The sequence below is a fragment of the Myxocyprinus asiaticus genome, chromosome 15, assembly GCF_019703515.2.
Source record: "Myxocyprinus asiaticus isolate MX2 ecotype Aquarium Trade chromosome 15, UBuf_Myxa_2, whole genome shotgun sequence".
Taxonomy (NCBI): Eukaryota; Metazoa; Chordata; class Actinopteri; order Cypriniformes; family Catostomidae; genus Myxocyprinus; species Myxocyprinus asiaticus.
Genome location: NC_059358.1, coordinates 50,485,246 through 50,512,849, shown reverse-complemented (window position 1 = coordinate 50,512,849; position 27,604 = coordinate 50,485,246). Strand labels below are relative to the sequence as shown.

The following is a 27,604-nucleotide window of genomic DNA, read 5'->3' as shown; positions in this document are numbered from 1 at the left end:
ATGAAACAAACTATTCTCTAATTACACTCATAGGCAGAAATGCATTGCTAAAGAATGATCAATCAATTGTTATTGATAATAACAGCAAATAAATGTTTCAGGTAAGTGTTCTCAGGCTTTGGACAGCTCTCTATTAGAATTTTTACACACTTCTCATGAGCAAAAGCTTCCAGCTCATTGACATTCTTTGGTTTCTGTGCTGCCACTGCTTCCTTGAAATCCCAACAAAGGTTTGCAATGGGATTTTAATGATTGACTGAAAGAGCCATTTAAGGACATTCCATGACCTATCCCTGAACCAGATTTTGGTTTAACTTGGATGTATCCTTGGTGTTATTGTCTTGCTGGAAAGTACAGTGATCACTGAGGTTCAATTTACACACTGAAGGCATCACATTTTTCATGCCAAAATGGCCTGATACCTGAAAGAATCCATGGTGTCAGTCACATAGTCAGGATAACCATTTCCTGCAGCCGCAAAACACCCCCATAACAGTACTGACCCACCTCTATGCTTGACTGTGGGGATGGTGTCGTTCTTGTCATCACCTTGTCATCTTACATGCAGACGTACTGCTGACACATTGGTCTAAAACTCATTTTCAGTTTAGTGTCATACGTCTATAAAACCTTCTTCCAGGACTCCAGAGGTCTTTCCTACTTCTTTCCTATTACTTCTTGAATATTCAAGTCAACATTGCCCTTGGTGAAGTTTTGCTTTCTTCCACACCCCAAGAAGGTTGCTGTTGTACCATATTTACAAAATGTATGAATGGTGCTGCCAACTTTGTCTATTGGAAATTGAAGTGCCTTGGAAATATACTTTTAGCCATGACCTTTCTTGTGTAATGAAATAATTTCCTCTATTAGCTTTTGAGATGGCTTATTTTTAATTGCATTTTTTTGCATAGAAATACATTTTTGCTTACAACGCTAAACTTACATTTTAAAACTTAAATAAGTCCCATTGAAGATTGATGACTTAATTTTGTTTTAAAACAATTACTTGTGTAGCCTTACATATTTAAGAAACAGCTACATACAATAGGGGTTGAATAATTATGACATGGCTGTATTTAAAAAAAAAATCCTGCTATTTAGAAATATTAGGTTATATATTCACACTCTGACTTTGAATGTGTCACTCAACTGATATAGATGTAAAGTTTAAAAATTCTGGGTCATCAGAAAAGCTTACCTTTGTAAATCCTTACTGTCTGGGGGGGGGGGGGGTGAATAATTTCGATTGCAACTGTATATGCGAGATTGCACTGTTCATTAACGCAAGTAACATTATACACCCTTTTCTATGACCTGTAACATTGATTTCAATGGCATAGGGTATAATGTACATCGAACAAGATGCTCTAAACACGTCAGTCCTGCCCCACTAACATTGTGCTTCACAGGGAGTCCATGAGAGCCTTTTGCATTGGAAAAAGAATTACATTTTTGTTTATTCGACATTGGGCTTTCAATCAATATATTTTTGTCTGGACAGGAAAGCCAGCTCCTCTATCTGATGATTGGTCAAGCTCTCAAATGGACAGGACTTTGCAACAAACGGCCAATAATTGAAATGGTGATATATGTAACTGCCAGCATTTGAAATGTAACAGCACATTCACAGTTATTGGAATTCTGTACCATTCTGTCATAACATTCATTTTAGCTTTCATATTCCTGTCTTTAGTGTTACCATACATACTGCAAACAGTTCTGAGCAGAGGCAAATATTACAAGTGTGAATTTTAATGGTAGTTTGAATTGCAGCTTGTGGCAGCAATGTTGCAGACACCAAAAGAAAAATAATATATCTCAGTACACCTTTTGCCATTGATGAGTGATCTGTGTTTCCCCACTGTTAAAAAGTTTCAGCTTTAGAACACAGGTTGACTTGATAAGCTCATAATTACTAACATGTTTAGATTTTCTGTATTTTAAGTTCACAAGAGAGGGAACAGCCATAATCTCAAGACAGCCAGTGCAATGCGAGATATGAGAAGTCTTGAACTGGCCAACCTCTTTCTTAAGCTGGCTCCACACTGGCAGACTCAGAATAACTCGGTTTGGGTGGGGGATGTCACACTTATTATGGGGCTTTTCCACTGCACGGTACAGCTCGACTCGACTCTGCTCGCTTTTTTGGGGTTTTCCACTGTGGATAGTACCTGGTACTTTTTTTTTTTTAGTACCTCCTCGGTCGAGGTTCCAAGCGAGTCGAGCCGATACTAAATGTGATGTCAAAACCCTGCAGATCACTGATTGGTCAGAGAATCGTCACTACCAGTGTCACTGGATTTGCGATACGGGACATCAACCTGCTAGTTTTAAAGTTAGCAACAGTGATAGCAATATCATGTGTTCATGCGACTTTCGAATTGTAAAAAGAAATGGCTGTGCGCAAAACCACGCCGTGGTCAATAAATGAGGTGCAGACGTTCCTCTCGTTAGCGACAAACGAAATGACGCGAATTGAAAAAGTCTTTCAGGAAGTGTCTCAGCTGTTGGCCGCACACGGCTACCACCGGACCTACCAACAGTGTAGGGAAAAGTAAATAAAAACTTAAGTGACTACAGAACCATCAAGGAACACAACAGCCGGAGTGGTTCAAACAGAAGAAAGTGGAAGTGGTTCGACCAAATGGACGCTATGGCAATAGACTGGCGAGCAATGGGAGGAAGAGTGCCCTGTTGATGGTACGTTAACTCTATATTCTGCTTGAAAGCTTCACTTTATTTAGTTGACCAGCTACTGGAAAGCTTGTTTCTAAAACAACCAGGCCAATTTAACTGTTACACTTGTGTAAAATCACCATGCGACAACTGCTTTATGCAGCAATGAGCTAGTAGCTAACAGCTAGCAGTCGTGTTATTGTTTATGGTCAGTAATATTTGTGTCGCATTTAAGATGATGTCATGGCAGTAGAGGCGGCGGAACTATGACGATCAGCCTATAATCCCACTCACGTTGAGGCGGCACTAAACTGCAGTGGAAAAGCAAGCTCAGAAAGTAAAGCGAGCAGAGTCGAACCGTAACATGCAGTGGAAAAGTGCCATTATTAGTGACTATTTTTGCTGATCTTGCCCTCCTAGTCAGTAAGCCTGTCACACATACTGATTAAAAACAGAGGGAAGGTGTCACATTTAACGACTGCCTTTGACTTTTCTCAACGCTTCACTGTCATGCCCCATTTTCACAGCCAATCAACCTTAAGCTTTTGAATACACAGGTATTCTTCAATATTACTACAAGAGTCTGCAGCATCTGCTATGTTTGGTTGTTTGTTAAAGACATGTCCTATTGAGAATGCATAGCAAATAGAAATTGCATCCTTTTCTTTCACACATTTATTGTCACATTGTGCGAAGAGCTGGGCAACAAACGTGTGTCATTTGGTAGAAAGTGAACAATTCAAGAGTATATTAAAGCACCATGAATTAAAATAATAAAATACAAACTTTTAAGGTATGCATATTTATACATAATGTTATATAAATGTAGACTACAATATATTTATATAATCTAAAACTGTATACAAATATAAAGCTTATGTTTATATTATAAAATAATATAAGACCCAAGTTTTAAATGTAAAAGGTTTTACACGTTTATAGTCACGTTGTGCAAAGATCTGGGCAGCAGAAATGTTTTTCTTTTAATAGTCTGTCATGATATAAATCTTTACATGTATGTATTTTTCACCCCCCTAACATTATTTCAAAGCAATTAACACAAAATAATTTGACTTTTCACAAATTTATTTTAGATTCTTGAAATTGTATCTAATTCTAAGTTGCAGTCAATCTTAAAGCTAAAATAAATGGAAACTTCTGGTTTAATAGTACAACTTGCACCTCAGTCTTCTTTATTGAAACATAATTTGAAATGTGGTGTCATTGCATTCATGACATTCTTTGCTTTCATTACAGTTTACTGTGAGGAGCCACTTCTACCACGACCTTTCCCAGGTTCTTCCCAGCATACATGTAATCTACAGCTCTATAAACTGATTCTAGCCCCATAAAATAACCCTCTGGGTCCAAATCACCCATGTCCACCTCACAAACCAGTTTTCCTTGCACGAACATCTCAATCAGGCGGCTCAATGTTTCTTTATAGTCTGACATGAAATGAGGTAAGAAGAAGCCAGACACAGTGGCTGATTTTTGCAATAGTTTAACTGGTAATGTACCACCTTTGACTGGCTGCAGTCCTGATGCACTCTGATAGCCTGATATAAACCCAATCACTATCAGTCTGCCCTGGACGGCCAAATTATTCACAGACAAATTGAAGATTGTGCCACCTATTGACTCATAAACCACATCTAAACCGCGTGGATACTCTTTGCGTAGTATGGAGCCCAGGTCCTCCGTTTTATAGTTTATGGGCCGATCGCAGCCGATGGTCTTCAGAAAGCTGGCCTTCTCATTGCTAGAGCATGTGCCCACCACATGGCAGCCAGCCATTTTGGCAAACTGCACAGCAAACTGTCCAGTTCCGCCAGCAGCGGCAGTAACTAATACAGTCTCCCCTTCCTTCAAATTTACCAGTCTCTGTATGGCGATGTGGGCTGTGGCGGCACTCACGAGCAGAGTCAGGTACACTGGCCTTGCAGTAGGTATGGCTATAGCTTTTTTGAAGGATACTACAGTGTACTCGGCAAAGGCTCCTTCACCAAAATAGGCCACAGTATCACCAACAGTGTAGTGGGAGCTGGCGCTCAGGCCCAGGCCAGCCACTGTACCGATTCCCTCAAATCCTGCATCAAATGGTGGCCTCACTGACGGGTCGTAGTGTCCTGCTGTGTAGTTGATATCAGAAGCATTGATGCCCACGTATCTATGAAGAAAGAGCAGAATAAAGAGGATACATGACTCTTATTAGTAAATATGAGACAAACATTAAACAAGAACATTGTTTTAATAACACAATTTTAAGTTGTCATGAAACTCCACATGACACAAGCTGATAGGTACTTTGAACATGTAATCTGTTTGCCAATTAACTTGCATACTCTTTCTTAGTCTAGCATTTAAATTGCTCAGTCGTTTCCAAGAAAGCCGTTCTCACTGCAGCATGCTGCAAGAGTTCTCACTGAAACCCTCCTCCTCCCCAGCATCACTTGTCTAGATCTGCTTCACGGGAGATTGTATAAAGGGCTGTGCAATATGGAGCAAAAAAAATCATATTGCGATTTTTTGATAGCTATTGCAATTTTAATTGCGATTTTGGCAAATGTATTTCCTTTTTCATACATCTTACATTCTAAAATTTCATTGTTCAAAAACACATTTCAGTAGGGAAAATAATTGTCTGTGTACAAGTGATAGATGATAGTGTCTAGGGCTGCCCCCTAATAGTCGACCAAATGTTAGTTGATGAGAAGAGTCTTGGTCGACCAAGTTTTGATTGGTCGGTTGGTCGCAGAAAAAAAAACTCCACGGGAAGCGAAGTCACGCAGTCAGTGACGGAGTTCAGTGGGGTGCGGTGTTCACGTTCAAACCGAAGAACTCGTTCAAAGCTAACTGAACTCAAAGCACCTCCTGAGCTGAGATATCTGAGGTCATTTGCAGCACTCATAGACGATACTGTTCTTGCAAAAAAAAAAAAAAAAAAAAAAAAAAACGAAACAAAAAACGAGTGAGAACCTTTTACATGCGCGTGTTCCATGAGACTGCACGCCTCCGAACAAACAGTGCGTCATACATGCACATAGAAGGCTTTTCTGTCATCTGTTCTTAATAATATAATAAAGTGTGTTTCTTCAAGCACATGTCTGTGTGTCTATGGGCAAATTATTTGTAATATTAATTTGATAATAATAGCCTAATAATAATAATTTAATACATTAATGGGAAAACGAGCCAAATATCGTCTTGACATCGTCAAAGGCATCAGCTATTGGCGATCACTCTGACCATCGTCGATCCCCGAGATCATCGTCTGTCGGCACAACCCCTATGTGCATTTTTCTCTATAAATTAACAAAATGTTCAGACAATCTCCTTTCTGGTTTTTCTGATACATTAAGAATCATTACCACTTTTGCCGGTGTCGCTGTGGCTCACTTCGTGCATGCGCTTGTAAAATTTATATTTTAAAGGCTCATTATTATGGTTTAGTATTTTTCTGTAATGTAGAACAGTGTTAGCAATGTTACTTATTCTTTCTCAGCCCTGGAACTCAAACCATTTTCTGATGCCCCCCCAAAAATATATATAAGTAATTAAATTAATATCATAAACATACGACAACTAGTCAACTAATGGCTTAAAATATCGTCTACTTGTCGACTAGGAAAATCTTTGGTCGGGGGCAGCCCTAATAGTGTCAGTTATTTGTTTGTCTTTTTGTTGTTGTTTACTCACCTTCCAAATTTCTGTTCTCTCACTAGTACCTTTATTTTGCACTCCACATTTTGATTAGCTTGAATTTGCCAGTGTGCAAGATGTGCACCTATCAGAATAGTGAATTAAATATCACAAAATATCAAAATAAATATAAAAAAAAATTGTTTATACATTTGCAGCTCGCTGCAGTTTAGAAATATAAATAGACACTCATGTCAGCCACGTCCGTGCACATTTCTGTCAGGTGATGCAACAACCTTATGATATTCATCTCGCTTAATAAACGCTACATATACTTCTCATGTGGGACACGACTGTGTGCGGAGTGATTGAAGCCTGAAGATGCGCTTTGGTCTATCCGTGCGGGCATGTCAACAGGGCTTCCCTCGAAATTACATGTGGATCCGAGTGTGATTGCTGTGATCATAGTGTGTGTGTATGTGTGTGTATGTATATATACTATATTGCCAAAAGTATTCGCTCATCTGCCTTTAGACGCATATGAACTTAAGTGACATCCCATAGGGTTTAATATGACGTCGGCCCACCCTTTGCAGCTATAACAGCTTCAACTCTTCTGGGAAGGCTTTCCACAAGGTTTAGGAGTGTGTTTATGGGAATGTTTGACCATTCTTCCAGAAGCGCATTTGTGAGGTCAGACACTGATGTTGTCCAAAATCTCTTGGTATGCTGAAGCATTCAGAGTTCCTTTCACTGGAACTAAGGGGCCAAGCCCAGCTCCTGAAAAACAACCCCACATCATAATCCCCCCTCCACCAAACTTCACAGTTGGCACAATGCAGTCAGACAAGTACCGTTCTCCTGGCAACCGCCAAACCCAGACTCGTCCATCAGATTGCCAGATGGAGAAGCGTGATTCGTCACTCCAGAGAACGCGTCTCCACTGCTCTAGAGTCCAGTGGCGGCGTGCTTTACACCACTGCATCCGACGCTTTGCATTGCACTTGGTGATGTATGGCTTGGATGCAGCTGCTCGGCCATGGAAACCAATTCCATGAAGCTCTCAACGCACTGTTCTTGAGCTAATCTGAAGGCCACATGAACTTTGGAGGTCTGTAGCGATTGACTCTGCAGAAAGCTGGCGACCTCTGCGCACTATGCGCCTCAGCATCCGCTGACCCCGCTCTGTCACTTCTAAAGCCACTTCGTGGCTGAGTTTCTGTTATTCCCAATCGCTTCCACTTTGTTATAATACCACTGACAGTTGACTGTGGAATATTTAGTAGCGAGGAAATTTCACGACTGGACTTGTTGCACAGGTGGCATCCTATCAGAGTACCACGCTGGAATTCACTGAGCTCCTGAGAGCGGCCCATTCTTTCACAAATGTTTGTAGAAGCAGTCTGCATGCCTAGGTGCTTCATTTTATACACCTGTGGCCATGGAAGTGATTGGAACACCTGAATTCAATAATTTGGATGGGTGAGCGAATACTTTTGGCAATATAGTATATATATATATATATATATATATATATATATATATATATATATATATATATATACACACACACACACACACACACACACACACACACATACACACACACACACACACACACACACAGTTCTGGAAAAAATTAAGAGACCACTGCAAAATGATCATTTTCTCTGGATTGGTATGTGTTTGAGTAAAATGTTTTATTCTATAAAGTACTGACAACAATTCTCCCAAATTCCAAATAAAAATATTGTCATTTAGAGCATTTATTTGCAGAAAATGACAACTGGTCAAAAAAAGATACCGTGTTTTCAGACCTCGAATTATGCAAAGAAAAGAAATTCATATTAATTTTTAAACAACATCATACTGATGTTTTAACTTAAGAAGTGTTCAGAAATCAATATTTGGTGGAGTAACCCTGATTTTCAATCACAGCTTTCATGCGTCTTGGCATGCTCTCTACATGACAATAAGATTTTGGGATGAATCCAAATCCAAGATGGCAGCCAAGTCAGTCATTGTTTGTGTGTCAGTGCCTGAGGTTTGAGTTTGTTTTTTGTGCGATATTCTATGTTATTTGGGCCTAAATGAGTGGTATCTTTCAGTTCAGGATCTCTGGATGATACTCTTTTATTAGATGCCACTGGATTACCACATAACTAAATCTGAACAGTTTGAGGCCTAGGCCTACCTGGAATCCACCTGCTAGGGTACAGCACCTATGGGAGCCAAAACAGCATTATACGGATCCTCTGGGTGACTAGCTTCTGCTACTGAATTTTTTATTTTTATGGCATTTTAGCACATAAACTGTGAATTAGATGTGGACCCTGGATGAGATGGAATGACTGTTTCTCCTGCTCTGTGGATTCAACCACCTCCACTGCTCAGTTTAAGATTCCTACAATGCTACCTGGTCTGTCCTTATCAAAATGACATTTAAGCTGACATGTACTTTTTTTATATACTTTTGATGCTTATTCAGCACAACCCTGGATTAAATAAATTAAATGGGCATAACAGGAAGAGTGAATTCACCATGTTACGTTACAGACAATTCTCAATTTCTTCAACGAAATTTATTTAGTCATACCACCAGTCAATCAGTCCATGACATCAATTGAAGATTTACCATTCTCAAGTGCAAGTCAACAAGATACTGTATCTTCAGAATCTAATGCTGTTAAAGGACTATTTTATCGTCTCAGAGGACTCATCGCAGTTCGTAAGTGACGGCACTTCTGATAAACCATTTTCTGTCAAATCAAAATTGCGATGTATGGTTATGCTATGTCTGGAAATGTTCAGCCCAATCCTGGGCCTACTACCTCTATGCAATGTTTACCTACTCCCTCAGATTTTAAAAGTAGAACAGGACTTTGTTTTATACATTTAAATGTTAGAAGTCTTGTTCCTAAAATGGATGTGTTTAAGATTTGGGCAAATATGACAAATGCTGACATAATGGTTTTATCTGAAACTTGGCTTAAGAAATCGGTAACTGATGAATTAATTTTTATTAATGGTTACAATGTCTATAGAACTGATTGGGTTGGTAAGGGAGGCGGAGTTGCCATTCATGTCAAATCCAAGCTTATTAGCTCTGAAACTCTGTTAATCACTAAAGATAAACAGTTTGAGGTCTTGGCTGTCAAAGTGGGTTTATCAAAGTATTCTCACATCACTGTAATTGGCTGTTATAGACCCCCGTCTGCCTCAAAGGATGCTCTTAAATCTATTTCAGATATTGTACATAAATTAAATGACTCTGAATTCATACTTATGGGTGATTTAATTTGGGATTGGCTTTCAGGAACCTCAGACTGTTTTAAAGAACTGTGACCTTGTGTAACTTATTAATGCACCAACAAGGCCAAATCCCAAAGTACAAAATAAATCTACCTTGCTTGATTAATGAATACATCTTATAAATACACATCAACTGCCATATTTTGCAATGACGTTAGCGATCATTGTGCAATTGTTTGTGTTAGGAATACAAGGTTTCCCAAGGGTCCCCTGATTCATTTTTAAAAGATAGTGGAATATTTTAATTCAATCTTTTTGTCTATCTCTAATAAACATCTTCCCATTAAGAAGTTTAGAATCAGTGGTAGGGACAATCCTGGTTCTCTGACAGTCTTTCAGAACTAATTTAAGAAATAAATCATAGGCCCAAGCTAGATTTACAAACTCCTCTGCTGATTGGACAACGTTTAGAACCCTAAGGAACAAGTGTACCTTAATGATCAGTAATTCCAAATCAGTTTTATCTTATGTCAGTTACAGAGAACCTAAATAACCCCTCAAAAATTTGGAAATTTATTAATTTGTCAGGTACACGTTGCTTCAAGCCTCCCTGAACATGTTCTAGTCGGTTCAGATGAAATAAAAGACAATCAGTTTAACAAATACTTTATCCATGCTGGATCTGTATTTGATAGCAAATGAAAATACCTCAGTCCCTTGTTCTATCACCACGGAAATTGATGGGAACTTGATTTTAAACCCATTTCAGTTGCTCAAGTTTGTAAAATGCTCTGAAAGACATTGACCACAAAAAGTCTGCAGGTCCAGACAATCTGGATCCTTAACTTTTCAAGGTGTCAGCAGATATTATTGCTGAGCCCGTTACTTATATTTTTAATTTATGTTTTTTGGCAAATTCAATACCAGAAATGTGGAAAGATGCTTATGTTCACCGCTTACTTAAAGGTTGAACAACTACCATCCAATTTCCAAACTTTCAGTCCTATGATCTTTGAATCACAGGTAAATGTGCAGTTAAAACAATTTTTATCTGATAATAATATTTTTAGTGATTTTCAATCTGGCTTTAGAAATAGTCACAGTACCATTACTGCTGCAAAGGCTGTGACAAATGATCTTATTGGTGCCATGGACAAAAAACAGCATTGCGCTGCCTTTATTGTGGATCTAAGGCATGTGATTCAGTGGACCATGAATTGCTGCTGAACAAACTTAGGAATGCTGGTCTTGGTCCTAAGGCTGTTAATTGGTTAAGAAATTATTTTGTAGATCGAACTCAGTGTGTCTATGCAGAGGGCCATAAATCTGTTTTTCCTTGAGATAACTAAAGGTGTCCCCCAGGGTTCCATTTTGGGACCCATTTTGTTTTCCATTTTTATAAATGAATTGGGTAACGACATTCAAGCAAAATTACACCTGTATGCAGATGACACTGTCATTTATGCATATGCTCCCTCCATAGTGCAGGCAGTGCAAGAGCTTCAGACTGCATTTCAGTCATTACAAACTTCTCTGCAGAGTTAAAAATAGGTTTTGAATGCTCATAAAACAAAGTTTATGGTCTTCTTAAAAGCTTGTTTACAGCTGCTTGATGATGTTAGAATTCTGACGTCCGATGGTAAATCCATTGAAAGGGTGTGTTCGTACAAGTATTTGGGTATATGGATAGACGACAAGCTTTTATTTAATGTAAATATTGCTAATCTAGTTAAGAAGCTCAAAGTAAAGATTTGCTTATATTTTAGAAATAAATCTTGCTTTACTTTTAATGCCAAGAAAAAACCTGGAAGCTTTGTTTCTGCCTGTGATTGATTACGGATATATATTGTATATGCATGCAGCCTCGATGTTACAAAGCCTTGATTCAGTGTACCATGCATCTCTACGTTTCATTACAAATGCAAAGTCTCTTACTCGCCATTGTATTCTTTATGATTTAGTGGGTTGGACATCATTGACCATTCGCAGACAATAGCATTGGTATATTTTTATCTATAAAGCTATACTAGGTAAACTTCCAGCCTACCTCTGTACCCTTCTCTGTCACAGCATTGGTAATTATTAGGGATGCACCGATACCACTTTTTCTCTTCCGATCCGATTCCGATATCGGAAATCTCAGTATTGGCCGATACCGATCCGATACCAGTGGTGTTGTTTTTTTTGCATAATCAGTTTAGAATATCTTTACATTATTGTGTGGAACTAACTGGGAGTACTCTTTAATATGTAAAGAAACACAAACCTCTAACTACACAAATCAAATCAATTTTATTGTCTCACAGCCATATACACAAGTGCAATGGTGTATGAAATTCTTGGGTGCAGTTCTGATCAACATAGCAGTCGTGACAGTGATGAGACATATACCAATTTACAATAACATCAAATTAACACAACACAATTTAAAGTCTAATATACACATAATTACTCAACACAATATACAAATAATAACATACACTGTACAGTATACAATACACACAATATAGATACACATTATTCAATACAAATTTAAAAAAAAGGATATATAGTACATATAGAATGTACAGTAGGTTGAATTGTACTGTATTGACATTCACGCTGCCATTTGATAGTAAGTTGTTAAGAGGGAATATAATATAATAATAATATAATTTGTGACAGTCCGGTGTGAGATATAAGAGTAAGAGTAATAAAGTGCAGTGCTGATGTATTTTGATCGTGGGAGATCAAGAGTTCAGAAGTCTGATTGCTTGGGGGAAGAAGCTATCATGGAGTCGGCTGGTGCGGGTCCTGATGCTGCGATACCGACTGCCTGATGGTAGCAGTGAGAACAGCCCATGGCTCGGGTGGCTGGAGTCTCTGATGATCCTCCGAGCTTTATTCACACACCGCCTGGTATATATGTCCTGGAGGGAGGGAAGCTCACCTCCGATGATGTGTCTGGCAGTTCACACCTCCCTTTGCGGTTGTGGGCTTACCAGGCGGAGATGCAGCCAGTCAGGATGCTCTCTACAGTGCAGGTGTAGAACTGTGAGAGGATGTGGCGGTTCTTTCCAAACTTCCTCAGCCGTCTCAGGAAGAAGAGGCGCTGATGAGCCTTCTTCACAACGACTCCAGTGTGGATGGACCATGTGAGTTCCTCAGTGATGTGGACACCCAGGAACTTGAAGCTGCTGACTCACTCCACTGGTGCTCCATTGATGGTGATGGGACTGTGTTCTGTCTTTTCTTCTGAAGTCCACCACAAGTTCATTTGTCTTACTGACGTTGAGGGAGAGGTTGTGCTCCTGACACCAGTGTGTCAGAGTGTGCACCTCCTCTCTGTAGGCTGTTTCATCATTGTCAGTGATCAGACCTACCACCGTCGTGTCATCAGCAAACTTAATGATGGCATTGGAGCTATGTGTTGCCACACAGTCATGTGTGTACAAGGAATGCAAGAGTGGGCTGAGAACACAGCCCTGTGGGGCTCCAGTGTTGAGGGTCAGTGATGAGATGTTGCTGCCTATTCTAACCACCTGGCATCTGCCTGACAGGAAGTCCAGGATCCAGCTGCACAGCGAGCTGTTTAAGCCCAGAGCCTGGAGTTTCTCATCAAGCTTGGAGGGCACTATGGTGTTGAATGCTGAGCTGTAGTCTACAAACAGCATTCTCACATAAGTGTTCTTTTTTTTCCAGGTGGGAGAGAGCAGTGTGTATTGTAGATGCAATGGCATCATCAGTGGAGTGGTTGTTGCGGTAAGCAAACTGCAATGGGTCTAGAGAGAGAGGCAGCACAGAGCAGATGTAATCTCTGATTAGTCTCTCAAAGCATTTGCTGATGATGGGGGTCAGAGCAACAGAATGCCAGTCATTTAAGCAAGTGATTTTGGATTGCTTTGGAACAGGCACAATGGTGGAAGAAAAGGAGCCGTTTTTTTTTTTTTTTTTTTCAACTTGTATCTTGACTTCCCTTTTTTTGATTAATTTAGTTGTAAGTCATCAGTCCATTTTTCATTCACAAAGTTATTTTTTGGAACCCATTCAGCTTAAATATTATTATCATTTGTAAAATAATAATAATAATAATAAATTATAATAGTAATGTATAGTAATATATCTCAATCGTGCACCTTTTGTCATGGATTCACCGGTCTCTCTCTCTCTATTTCTTCCTCACTGCCATCACTGCACTCACTCTCCCCTGAGTTCTGATTACACACACCTGCATATCATTAGTGGCTAATCAAGGACTGCATATATATATACCCCGCTTTCACACACACTCTTTGTCTGTTCTCATTGATAGTATCTCTGAGACTCCAGACCATTCTACTATGTCAAACATACCTGTGTCTTCATTATTGCCTGCAAGTATCATAAGACTGTTGTGAGTTATCTGTTCATCGTGTCAATATCCTGTCTGGATATTACTCACCTGCTGTTTGCCACTCTGCTCAACTGGATTTACTCACAATGTTTACATCACTGTTTCAATCATCTGTTCAATAAACCCTGCTACTGAGTTCATATCTCTGCCTCTGTGAGTCTCTCCGTGACACCTTTAACTTTTAAACCCTCACGCTTTTATTTTGACATTTTGAACTCTCCAGGAAGTCTTGTATGTTCACAGTAGTTTAATTTGCTTCTTTTTTTTGGGGGGGGGGGGGATTTTTCCCCTTTTTCTCCCAATTTGGACTGCCCAATTCCCAATGCGCTCTAAGTCCTCGTGGTTGCATAGTGATTCGCCTCAGTCCGGGTGGCGGAGGACGAATCCCAGTTGCCTCCGTGTCTGAGACAGTCAACCCACGCATCTTATCACGTGGCTTGTTGAGCGCGTTGACATAGCGCGTGTGGAGGCTTCACGCCATCCACTGCGGCATCCGCACTCAATTCACCATGCGCCCCACCTAGAACAAACCACATTATAGCGACCACGAGGAGGTTACCCCATGTGACTCTACCCTCCCTAGCAACCGGGCCAATTTGGTTGCTTAGGAGACCTGGCTGGAGTCACTCAGCACGCCCTGGGATTCGAACTAGCGAACTCCAGGGGTGGCAGCCAGCGTATTTTACCACTGAGCTACCCAGGCCCCCGTTGAATTCGCTTCTTAATCAAATTCTGGTAAAAAAAAAAAAAAAAAGCACCTCCAGTGCCATTCTAATTTCATATTATAAGTGAACCGAACTATTGAGCATCTACATCTGAGATGTTGTTCGTGAGCAGCACTCAAATATTGTGCACCGTGTGAAGGCTAAAAATAGCCGCGAGTGTGTGTAAATAGAGCAGCGCTATTCAATAACGCGCTGGAGCTGCGCGTGCATTTTATATATTTACTTATTAAACAGTCTTTTGAGATTCACAGAGCTATTGCACGTCTTCAAGTGGCTTTGAATAAAATGCATGAGTCATATGAACTACTTTGTGTTTTAATGGTTCTTTTATGTCATTTTTTGAGCTTGACAGTAATGAACATGACTAACACACAGTATCGGATTTGGATCGGGCTCGTCAGACCGATATCCGATCCGTTTAAAAACCAATCCAGGTATCGGATCGGTGCATCCATAGTAATTATCAACTGCGCTCTTCCAAGTGGTTGCTTTTTAATGTACCACGGGTTGTGACAGATCTGGGGAAAACTGCATTTTCCTACTATGCTCCTTGGACATGGAATAATCTACAGAATTAAACGTATTTATATCCATTGATGAATTTAAGGGCATCATAAAGAATATGGTGGAGGCGGCATGTGACTGTTTTTCGTGAGAGACCACTGTTTAAATAGCTGTTCATGTTGATGTTTATAGGTTACATTTTAATATGTTGTGAGTTTGCATGGCTGCTATCTTGGCCTCTCTTACAAAATAGATTTTTGATCTCAATGGGACTTCCAGGTAAAATAAAAATAATAATAAAAAACAAAAAAAACAACAGTCTTTCACATTGATGTTGGGTGACTTTTATGCCACTCCTGGCGCAAAAATTCAAACAGCTCGACTTTGTTTGATGACTTGTGGCCATCCATCTTCTCCTTAATCACTGTCCAGAAGTTTTCAATGGGGTTCAGTTCTGGAGATTAGGCTGGCCATGACAGGGTCTTGATCCGGTGGTCCTCCATCCACACCTTCATTGGCCTGGCTGTGTGGCATGGAACATTGTCCTACTGGAAAAAACAATCCTCAGAGTTGGGGAACATTGTCAGAGCAGAAGGAAGCAAGTTTTTTTCCAGGATAACCTTGTACGTGGCTTGATTTTCACGAAGACGAATCTGCCAGATTCCAGCCTTGTTGAAGCACCCCCAGATCATCAGATTCGTCTTTGTGAAGGATGGATGCATCAAGCCACGAACAAGGTTATCCTGGAAAAGAAAGAAAACTTGCCCTGTCATGGCCAGCACAATATCCAGACCTGAACCCCACTGAAAACCTCTGGACTGTGATCAAGAGGAAGATGGATGACAACAAGCCATCTAACAAAGCTGAGCTGCTTGAATTTTTGTGCCAGGAGTGGCATAAAGTCACCCAACAGCAATGTGAAAGACTGGTAGAGAGCGTGCCAAGACGCATGAAAGCTGTGATTGAAAATCAGTGTTATTCCAATATTGATTTCTGAACTCTTCCTAAGTTAAAACATTAGTATTGTGTTGTTTAAAATGAACTGTTTTCTTTGCATTATTCAAGGTCTGAAAACACTGCATCTTTTTTGTTATTTTTACCAGTTGTCATTTTCTGCAAATAAATGCTCTAAATTACTATTTTTATTTGGAATTTGGGAGAAATGTTTCTGTACTTTATAGAATAAAACAAAAATGTAAATTTTCTTCAAACACAAACCTATAAATAGTAAATCCAGAGAAACTGATAATTTTACAGTGGTCTCTTAATTTTTTCCAGAGCTGTATATGTGTGTGTGTATGTGTATATATATATGTATGATGACCATCACAAAAATTACCACGGTATTACGGTATCACGGTATCGAGGTGCATTGATAATATTATTAGCAGTTTAATATTTGGTTATGAAATATGTCTGATAAACACACAGATAAATATATTTCAGTTATAACCAATTCTTGAACTTTATTTTGGATTTCTTCAATGTTAATCCTTAAACTTTTGATCTTGAACATCAGGACACTCTTAATCCGACAAGATTAAGACACTTCAGATATGCATTTGTATGCATTCAGTAATTTGTTGCATTTGTGATTTAGTTTAATTCTAAACAATACCTACTGAAAATATATTATTCATTTGCAGTTTATTTATTGGCATTTTGTCCAATACTGTCTATTTTCTGCCACAGTTTCACTGTCAGTTTCCTGCATGCATACTGTCAATGTCAATTTCCTGCACACCAAAAGCCATGCACTTTGTAAACCCTATTTAGTACTATGTTTTACAAGTAAAATATATTCTTAGTAGTATCAAACACATTGTTGGCCTACTGTTGCACTGCACGCAAGCAAATGAACAAACAGTTGGCACACTGTAATGTTGAATGAGTGCTTAAAACCATTTGCTGCATTTGTGAATGTGACAGAAAGCATAAACATAACATTAGCCTACCTAGTCATCATTACATATCATGTAAAACTACATTGAATCTGGTGTTTTTATGAAACGGGCTATAATTTATTATCCTATATACTGTACATCATCTCCGAAAATTCCGTGGGATGGTGCTCACAGAGATGATGCTTAAGGTTTTTTGCGACAATTTTTACAGACTGGGTAACCATCAAAGCTGCTTTGGCAGCGGAAATAAAGGTTCAGGCCCGGACATGTCTGTATGATGCGCTCGTGCCAAACTTCTGATGTGTTTTTGATGCGCTGCACTCGTGACACCTGCATGTCACCTTTAAAATTGAGTGACAGTCAAATGTAACATGAGGAAGGTGCATATTAAAAGATTTATTTTATCTTGCCAAGTTTATATGATGCTGTAAATGTCGCAGATTCCATCTTAATTAAAAAATAAAAAGTTCTGAAAAAACCTGTCTTTATATTCATGCAATACCGTCAGTGAGAATATTTCAACGGTATGATAACCGTCCGTTTTAAAACCGAGGTATATTGTGAAACCTTGAAACCATTACATCCTAATATATATATATATATATATATATATATATATATACACACACATACACATACACATACACACACACACACACACACAGTACTGTGCAAAAGTTTTAGGCACATAAGATGTTTCACAAAAGCATTTGTCTTAAGATGATTATTTATATCTTCAGCTTTAGTGTGTCAATAGGAAATATAAATGTTAGACTCCCAAATAGTACTTTTGCAAATAGAAAAGATTAGAATAGAAGAACAGGGAGCCCTGCAACAGATGGCATTGCCCCCACAGAGCCCCCCACTGAACATCGAGTCAGTCTGGGATTACATGAAGACAAAAAAGCAATTGTGACAGCCTAAATAGATTGAAGAATTGTGGCGAATTCTTCAAGAAGCTTGGAACATCCTATCTGCCAACAACCAAGAAAAACTGTGTCCAGGTGTACCTAGTAGAATAGGGGCCGTTTCAAAGGCAAAGGTGGCCACACCAAATATTGATTTAGCTTTTTTATGTTTACTGGACTTTGTATGATGTTAATTGAAAAACGAAATGTAGAAATTACATATATATACACACACACACTAGTGCCCGACCGATATATCGGTCGGCCGATATTAGCCTTTCACCGATATATCGGTATCACTGTATATTTTACCGATATACGCCGATATGAAAACTTTTTTGGAAAACAATGCTTTAGAATTGGTGTCATAGCGTAGTTTGTCCAGCAGAGCGCGCTCCGACTCCATTGTTTACAGAGCTGACTCTGAGTTGACGGTGGCTCTGTAGACAGGGCGGAGTTAAATTGTGTGGATTTGAGTGATCTCTTCTCATTAAATTGCTAACTAGTTTGTGAAATACATACAGGAAAGTTAATAAAAAATGACCCCATCATTTTATATAACTAATATAACATTAACCCTGTCCCTGACAACCATGTCACTCATGTTTATCACATCTGTTTGCTGTTAGCCAGCTATAGTTTGTCAGAACAGTAAGTAATATAGCAGATTGAAAGGTAAACATCAGAGCAACTTTTTGCAGCTCAGCAGACAACGGTGCGGTGGAGGATTGTGTGTGGTGAGTGTTGATCTCACGCTTCGCTGTTGCCTAGTTGGTGAGACACGATGCTGAAAAGTAAATAAAGTCCATCTTTTACTCTCCGTGACAATGAGCTTATAGCTAACTAGCTAATCATGGGATTTTTGAGACCGATACCAATTTTAGAGGGGGGAAATTCACCGATTACCAATGAGGTGGCCGATATAGTTAATTTTTGAGCTGGAATGAAAACAGACCTTTTATATGTGGATTGTGCACCGAATTTTGCACTGATATGACTATGCAAAGGTACTAAGAAGGCTGCTTTCTTAAATATTTTTATCAAAGAATATTTAACATTATTATTATACATAGTCAACAAATTCTATAAATGAACACTGAGAAAATAAAGAAATAAAAATACAATAAATAGCTTAAACATAAGCACTGTATGTTCAGTATCAGTCAAATGCTGACCATTTATATAAAGAATAAATAAAAATACAATAAATAGCTAAATAAACATCAGTACTGTATGTTTAGTATCAGTCAAATGCTGACCATTAAAATAAAGAATAAACACAAATAAAATAAATAGCTAAATAAACATCAGTAGTACTGTTTAGTATCAGTCAAATGCTGACTATTTTAATACTGCCAGTCAATAAGGGTCAGGTTGTAAAAGAAGCAGCATTTACACCTGCTGAAACAAGAGAAAAACAGCAGCAGCAGTGTTACACTGTATTCTGCTATACAAGTTCAGGGGAAATTTCAACAGTGGAAAACCAGACTTTTAAATATTACAATTTATAAATGCAATGACTGGAATTGTTCGGTTGAAGGGGGTACCAAACTGTGATTCCTGAACAAAACAGTTTGATGAATACATGTTTACACATTAGCTTCCACTCAGCTGACAAGCAATGAAAATAGCTACGTGGTTAGCTAATTAGCTATAAGCTCGTTGTCACGGAGAGTAAAAGATGGACCGGCATTGCATCTCACCAACTAGGTAACAACGTAGCGTGAAATCAACACTCAGACACAATCCACCATCGCACCATTGTCTGCTGAGCTGCAAAAAGATGCTCTAATGTTTACCTTTCAATCTGCTACATTACTGACTGCACTGACAAACCATAGCTGGCTAACACAGCAAACAGTTGTGATAAACAGGAGTGACATGGTTGTCAGGGACAGGGTTAACGTTATATTAGTTATATTGAAAAGGGAAAATGATGGGGTCATTGTTTATTAACTTTCCAGTATGTATTTCACAAACTAGTTAGCAACTTACCGAGAAGACACCGCTTAACTCCGCACCGCTTAACTCCGCCCTGTCTGCAGAGCCACCGTCAGCTCAGCTCTGTAAACAGTGGAGTCGGAGTGCACTCTGCTGGACAAACTACGTTATGACACCAATTCTAAAGCATTGTTTTCTGCATTATATGTTCTGCATATAAATTATTATATTATACATTATATATCTGCGCATATTGGTAAACATATAAGCCGATACCAATATATCGGATAATATCGGCTGACCGATATATCAGTCGGGCACTATCCACAACATTGGTGAAGGTGAAGTGAATAACATCGATTATCTCATTACAATGCCACCTGTCAATGGGTGGGATATATTAGGCAGCAAGTGAACAGTCAGTTATTGAATTTCATGTGTTGGAAGCAGGAAAAAATGGGCAAGCTTAAGGATCCTTGTGACTTTGACAAGGGCCAAATTGTGATGGCTAGATGACTGGGTCAGAGCATCTCCAAAACGGCAGGTCTTGTGGGGTGTTCCCGGTATGCAGTGGTTAGTACCTACCAAAAGTGGTCCAAGGAAGAACAACTGGTGAACCAGCGACAGGATCATGGGCACCCAAGGCTCACTGATGCGCATGGGGAGTGAAGGCTAGCCCGTCTGGCCTGGTCTGATGAATCCGGTTTTCTTTTAGATCATGTGGACTGCCCGGTGCGTGTGCATCATTTACCTGGGGAAGAGATGGCAGCAGGATGCACCATGGGAAGAAGGCAGGTCGGTGGAGGCAGTGTGATGCTCTGGGCAATGTTCTGCTGGGAAACCTTGTGTCCTGGCATTCATGTGTATTATGTATTATGCATGTTACTTTGACAAGTGCCACCTACCAAAAGATTGTTGCAGACCACGTACACCCCTTCAAGGCAACGGTATTCCCTGATGGCAGTGGCCTCTTTCAGCAGGATAATGCGCCCTGCCACACTGCAAAAATTTTTCAGGAATGGTTTGAGGAACATGACAAAGAGTTGAAGGTGTTGACTTGGCCTCCAAATTCCTCAGATCTTAATCTGATTGAGCATCTATGGGATGTGCTGGACCAACAAGTCCGATCCATGGAGGCCCCACCTCGCAACTTACAGGACTTAAAGGATCTGCTGCAATCGTCTTCGTGCCAAATACCACAGGCCACCTTGAGAGGTCTTATGGAGTCAATGCTTCGACGGGTCAGAGCCGTTTTGGCGGCACTAATATATATATATATATATATATATATATATATATATATATATATATATATATATATATATATATACACACACACACACACACACACACACACACACACACACACACATATATATATATATATATATACACACACACATATATATATATATATATATATATATATATATATATATATATACACACACACACACACACACACATCAGCCACAACATTAAAACCACCTGCCTAATGTTGTGTAGGTCCCCATCGTGCCACCAAAACAGCAGCAACCCGCATCTCAGAATAGCATTCTGAGATGCTATTCTTCTCACCACAATTGTTCAGAGCAGTTATGTAAGTTATCGTAGACTTTACCAATTCAAACCAGTCTGGCCATTCTCTGTTGACCTCTCTCTAGAACTTCCGCTCACTGGATGTTTTTGGCACCATTTGGAGTAAATTCTAGAGACTGTTGTGCGTGAAAATCCCAGGAGATCAGCAGCTACAGAAATACTCAAACCAGCCCGTTTGGTACCAACAATCATTCATGCAATTATCTAATCAGCCAATCGTGTGGCAGCAGTGGTGCATAAAATATGCAGATACGGGTCAGGAGCTTCATTTAAATTTAACATCAACCATCAGTATGGGAAAAAATGTGATTAGTGATTTGGACTGTGGCATGATTGTTGGTGCCAGATGGTTGGTTTGAGTATTTCTGTAACTGCTGATCTCCTGGGATTTTCACACACAACAATCTCTAGGATTTACTCAGAATGGTGCCAAAAACAAAAAAACATCCAGTGAGTGGCTGTTCTGTGGACAGAAATGCCTTGTTGATGAGAGAGGTCAACAGAGAATGGCCAGGCTGGTTCGAACTGACAAAGTCTATGGTAACTCAGATAACTGCTCTGTACAATTGTGGTGAGAAGAACAGTGTGGCAGCGGGGGCGTGGTCAAGCGTCCATCCAGAGAGAGAGAAAGCGGTAAGTGTGCTTGCACCTGAGCTAGATTATGTGTAACACCTGTCTCTAATTCCAGTGAGCATGGGGAGAGCGGCATATAAGTAGCCACGCCACCAGCAGAGAGTGAGAGAGAGTCTGGCACAAGGAAGGCCACGGTGCTCCTGAAGCTGTTGCGTTTAAACTGTTGTGTTTTGTGAAGCTAATGTGTTCAAAAGTCTACATGCCTTTGAAGCTGATGTGTTTGTAAAGTTGTGACGCATTGAAGTGGCCGATTAAAAGTCTTACCTAAGCCTGGAAAACCCGCTTCCCTGTGTTCTCCTTCCCTTCTTCTGTGAAGTTTTGTTACAAACAGCATCTCAGAATACTATTCTGAGATGCAGGTTGGCACTGTTTTGGTGGCACAAGGGGGACCTACATAATATTAGGCAGGTGGTTTTAATGTTGTGGCTGATCAGTATATACTGGCGGCCAAAAGTTTGGAATAATGTACAGATTTTGCTTTTTCAGAAGGTAATTGGTACTTTAATTCACCAAAGTGGCATTCAACTGATCATAAAGTGTAGTCAGGACATTACTGATGTAAAAAAACAGCACCATCACTATTTGAAAAAGTAATTATTGATCAAATCTAGACAGGCCCCATTTCCAGCAGCCATCACTCCAACACCTTATCCTTCAGTAATCATGCTAAATGGTACTAGAAAATCACTTGTCATTATATCAAACACAGTTTAAAGCTATTTGGTTCGTTAAATGAAGCTTAACATCGTGTTTGTTTTTGAGTTGCCACAGAATGCAATAGACTGGCATGTCTTAAGGTCAATATTAGGTCAAAAATGGCAAAAAAGAAACAGCTTTCTCTAGAAACTCGTCAGTCAATCATTGTTTTGAGGAATGAAGGCTATACAATGCTTGAAATTGCCAAAAAACTGAAGATTTCATACAAAGGTGTACACTACAGTCTTCAAAGACAAAGGACAACTGGCTCTAACAAGGACAGAAAGAGATGTGGAAGGCCAGATGTACAACTAAACAAGAGGATAAGTACATCAGAGACTCTAGTTTGAGAAATAGACACCTCACATGTCCTCAGCTGACAACTTCACTGAATTCTACCTGCTCAACACCAGTTTCATGTACAACAGTAAAGAGAAGACTCAGGGGTGCAGACCTTATGGGAAGAACTGCAAAGTAAAAGCCACTTTTGAAACAGAAAAACAAAAAGAAAAGGTTAGAGTGGGCAAAGAAACACAGACATTGGACAACAGATAATTGGAAAAGAGTGTTATGGATCTTAACCCCATTAAGCTTTTGTGGGATCAGCTAGACTGTAAGGTGCGTGAGAAGTGCCCGACAAGACAGTCACATCTATGGCAAGTGCTACAGGAAGCATGGGGTGAAATGTCACCTGAGTATCTGGATAAACTGATAGCTAGAATGCCAAGGATCTGCAAAGCTGTAATTGCTGCACGTAGAGGATTTTTTGATGAGAACTCTTTGTAGTTTAAGAAGTTCAAATTGTAATAGTAATTTTTCACATTATTGATGTCCTGACTATACATTGAGATCAGCTGAATGCCACTTTGGTGAATAAAAGTACCAATTTCTTTCAAAAAGAGCAAAATCTGTACATTATTCCAAAATTTTGGCTGCCAGTGTATATAAATAAAAAGAGTGCTTACCCTGCTTGCTAAGTGGAGTTTGAAAAGCTAATTTTAGCCAGCTTGTTCATGAATGTTCATTAAAATAGTTTCATTACAAAACGGCCAAAAAAAAAACCAAAAAACAAAACAAACAAAAAAACACACACACAAAAGAAAACATCTATCCCACTTCCAACCACAACTTGCTGAATGTTTGATAAGTTCAATTAGTAATAGCTAAATGATTAGTAGTTAAATACTAATACTTAAATAATTCACTTAAAAAAAAAAAAAGATATGATGGTTATTCAACTATAACCCTTTTAGGAATTGCTGTAGATCCTTACGCCAATTCCTGTGCTTATGTAAATTTGAAGTCTTACGTAATAAATGATGTCATCACGTGATTTAGCTACTTTTAGTCATTTCAGCGAGTCTTTGGTGACTTCACATGAGAAATAGTTGGCAACACTGGCTCAAAGCCAAGTGTGACCACGGGTTAAGCTTTCGGATGCAGCCAGAGAGGTGACAGAGGAGGATAGACATATTTAGTGTGTGGTTTCACATACAGTATGTTTTAAGTGAACCAAACCCAGTTCGGTTCAAGTGAACCAGAAAGGGAACCAGCTGCAAATGACCTCAGTGCTTTGATCTAATTGAGATTATTATGATAAGCAATTGTCATACTTCTTAAGGTGTACATATGCTTATTACAGATAGGCCTACACCTTAAGTAGTAATTTATTGATATTTAACTTGAAATCATATAATAAAATGGGGCTATATGATTACTTTTAAGGCTTTAAAAAATATTTACAATTTTTATTTTAAATTAGAATTGCATAAAAAGTAATATTTTATATGTTATATAATTTATGAAACCCAGACAACACCACCAATTATATTACATTATGCAATAGTAATAATGTATACTGTATTTCTGTCCTAAATTCTTCACTCTCTCACATTACGTGAAGGCTCTCCAATAAAACTTACAAGCCCTTATTTCGCATGAAGGAAATCATTTGAAATTCTATGTGCATTTGAAAATATGTTTCTTTATCTATCATCTAGAGAGTAATGGAGCGTCTCCTCCTGCGTGTCATTTACATTGTGTGTATGAGTCAAGAACATTTGCTATTGTGCAAATAAAATTAAAGTGAAACTATACAAATTCTCGCTTGCATTTTCGTGGGAGTTTGGCGGGAACCTCCATAGACAGTACGCCCATCAGAGCACTTTAAAGCGGTTCATCTTAACGCGCTGCTCTGAATGCGGCCGGTCCGTTCATTTTAGGTGCTCAAATAATACGACAAAAATGGAATATGAGACACAAAAACATGTCATGTAATCATGGTATATCTATATTCGCTTAAAATTCCCATATGTGGACTGTAAATTGTGACTGGAATATGAAGTATGTAATGCAGCTATGTATGGCAAGCTACGAGGTAATTGTGTCACAAATAGTGATGTCCAGTTCGTGAACGAATCATCGGTTCTTTTTAGTGAACGAGTTGAACTAGTTAACCAAATCGGTCTGAACCGTTTGAAACAGTTCGCGTCTCGAGTCAACACTGATCCACAAGTTACTCTATCTTAACCTGTCTCTTGGACGTGTCTGACACTCCGAATCGAAATGAGCTGATAACCAGGAGTAATATGATCCTAGAACTGGTGATATCTGCTTTTGCCAACTCTTCTTTGCAATTAACCGCTCCAACTAGTTCACAAATCGGACTGAATGCTCAGGTCACAACAGCTCTCGAGTCAACAGTACGAGTTGCTCGTAACAGTTCTCGAGTCAACAATACAATGAGTCACTCGTAACAGTTTGCGAGTCACCAGTACACTGAACTGAGAATCGCCTCTTTCGGACATAATACTGAGAACTGCTGATCAGTGAGCAGCTGATGAGCATGCGTGAACCGAGGACTTGAATGAGGGGGCGAAATGTTTCAGTCCAGAGATGTAAACAAATTTTACTATTGAGTATTGTGCATGCAGATTATATCTGAAGTTGTGATGAGCTGGATCATGGTTTCTGTAAAAAAGGATGAGTTGATTAAGACTAGTTTAATCTCTTTTTATGCTTTAAACATGGTAGAACATCCACGTTTGTATATCAGTGTCAGTATTGGGTGCTTTAGGTGCAAAACTTTAATGTAGGATGTATTGTAAGATCACTGAATGAAACACTGATGACAGTAAACCCCCTTATTATTATAACTTAATTAAATAAAATGTTATAATCAGCAATATGCCCTTATATCTGGCTTTATTGAATGTGTTTGTGCATGTATACTACGACGCATTAGCGTTATATATAGTGACATCATTACGTATATAAACTGGTGAATCGGTTTTTTTAACCAGTTCATTGAAACGAACCGTTCAAAAGAACCGGTTCGCAGAACAGATCGGACTTCCCATCACTAGTCATAAAATGCAAAGCGGACTGGTACCTCTTCGCTTTCACATGGCACAAATCAACTGAACCACAAAAGGACCCACAAACGAACCGACGTACTGGATCGCTTTTGGGTCCTTTTAGGAGGGTCTGAGACCACTTGGGTTGTTCACATATACACGTTATACTGCTCTGAGAGCGCCTGGAGTGCTCAAACGAACTAGGTGTGAAAACTCCCTTAAAACACACTGTAAGACATGGGAAGTGCCGTGGCCTAATTATCTTTACAACATTTACAACTAAAGAAAATTATTTCAACAACAATCAACCATTTATAAAATTAAAGAAATTAATTTGCTGTTGTAAATGTATGTGTGGAGAATGTCAAACAGAGCATCTGGCAGCTGCTTTAATCCAGAGTGAAAGAAGGGGGTTTAGTGTAATTTTACTTTTACTGTACAGTGAAAAACCCCACTCATCAGACTGATTGTCGACTAAACATTTACAGCAGTCAAGTTCATTGCATAAAACATTGGATAAGGTAGAGAATAAAATATAGGAAGTACTAATCACAATGTAAGTAATGCATTACAGTACATATTATGCAAGTTTGAACATTTTAAACACCTGTGTATATATTTACAGTATAAAACTAAAATGAAAATTATTCAGTACCATTGTATGGCCATCTAATAGCATCACCGTATCGCGGTACTGCCACACACACTACTGTTTTACTAGGGTTCCCAAAAATGTTGTCGCTGGATCTGTCCAGCACTCACCTGTTTCTGATGAGCAGTTCCCCGTCGGCGGGTGTGGGCACATTGGCGCTCTGAATACACACCGCGTCTCTGAAGTTCGGACTCAGTTTCGTCACCACCATCTTCCTCGTAAAGGCCGGTATCGATGAATCTCGATAATCCATGCAGTGCGTTGAGTACGACAGATCGATAATGGAGCGCAGCGACGACACATGCATACGATGCCCCGCGAGCAGCGATCTTCTGCAGCTCGTTAAATATGCGAAGCAGGACATTAGATCGAGTAATGAAGGTTGACGGTCGGCGTTACAATAGCCTTTTAATATGTCAAATACTGGGCGGCTGTCGGTTTAAGTTTACATGATAACTTTCTATTGAATTAATTCTACTTGGTTTTCATTAGACGATAGAGAAAACATTCTCAAATCTTCAGTTTGACTGAAGAAACTTTAGTCCCTCCCTTTAGTCAAAGTCATTTCCTACGGAAGCTCGTAGTTGTCTTAATTCTTCTTCTTCTTCTTCTTCTTTTTTTGTTTTTTGGCGATTCGCAGTCTATGTGCATATCGCTACCTACTTGAAATGTAATGCAATCGTGATTTATTTAGTTCATCTTTTCGTTTAACCTTCCATTCTTACGTTTTCCTTCTCTCCCTGC

The 27,604-nt window shown here is 39.2% G+C and overlaps 1 protein-coding gene across 1 annotated transcript; it reads right to left on the bottom strand.

The window, feature by feature from the left end:
* LOC127452538 (prostaglandin reductase 3-like) lies at positions 1-27,604 on the bottom strand. The gene is made up of 2 exons (XM_051718060.1): positions 26,971-27,604; positions 1-4,846 (listed from the first exon to the last, which is right to left on the bottom strand). The coding sequence occupies exons 1-2, from the start codon at positions 27,222-27,224 to the stop codon at positions 3,928-3,930; spliced, it is 1,173 nt and encodes a 390-aa protein (XP_051574020.1). The 5' UTR covers positions 27,225-27,604; the 3' UTR covers positions 1-3,927.

Excerpts from the sequence above, each read along its gene's own strand:
- LOC127452538 (XM_051718060.1), bottom strand. The coding sequence starts at position 27,224 with ATGTCCTGCTTCGCATATTTAACGAGCTGCAGAAGATCGCTGCTCGCG. Across the intron at positions 4,847-26,970 it reads GAACTGCTCATCAGAAACAG|ATACGTGGGCATCAATGCTT; the intron begins GTGAGTGCTGGA and ends CTTTCTTCATAG.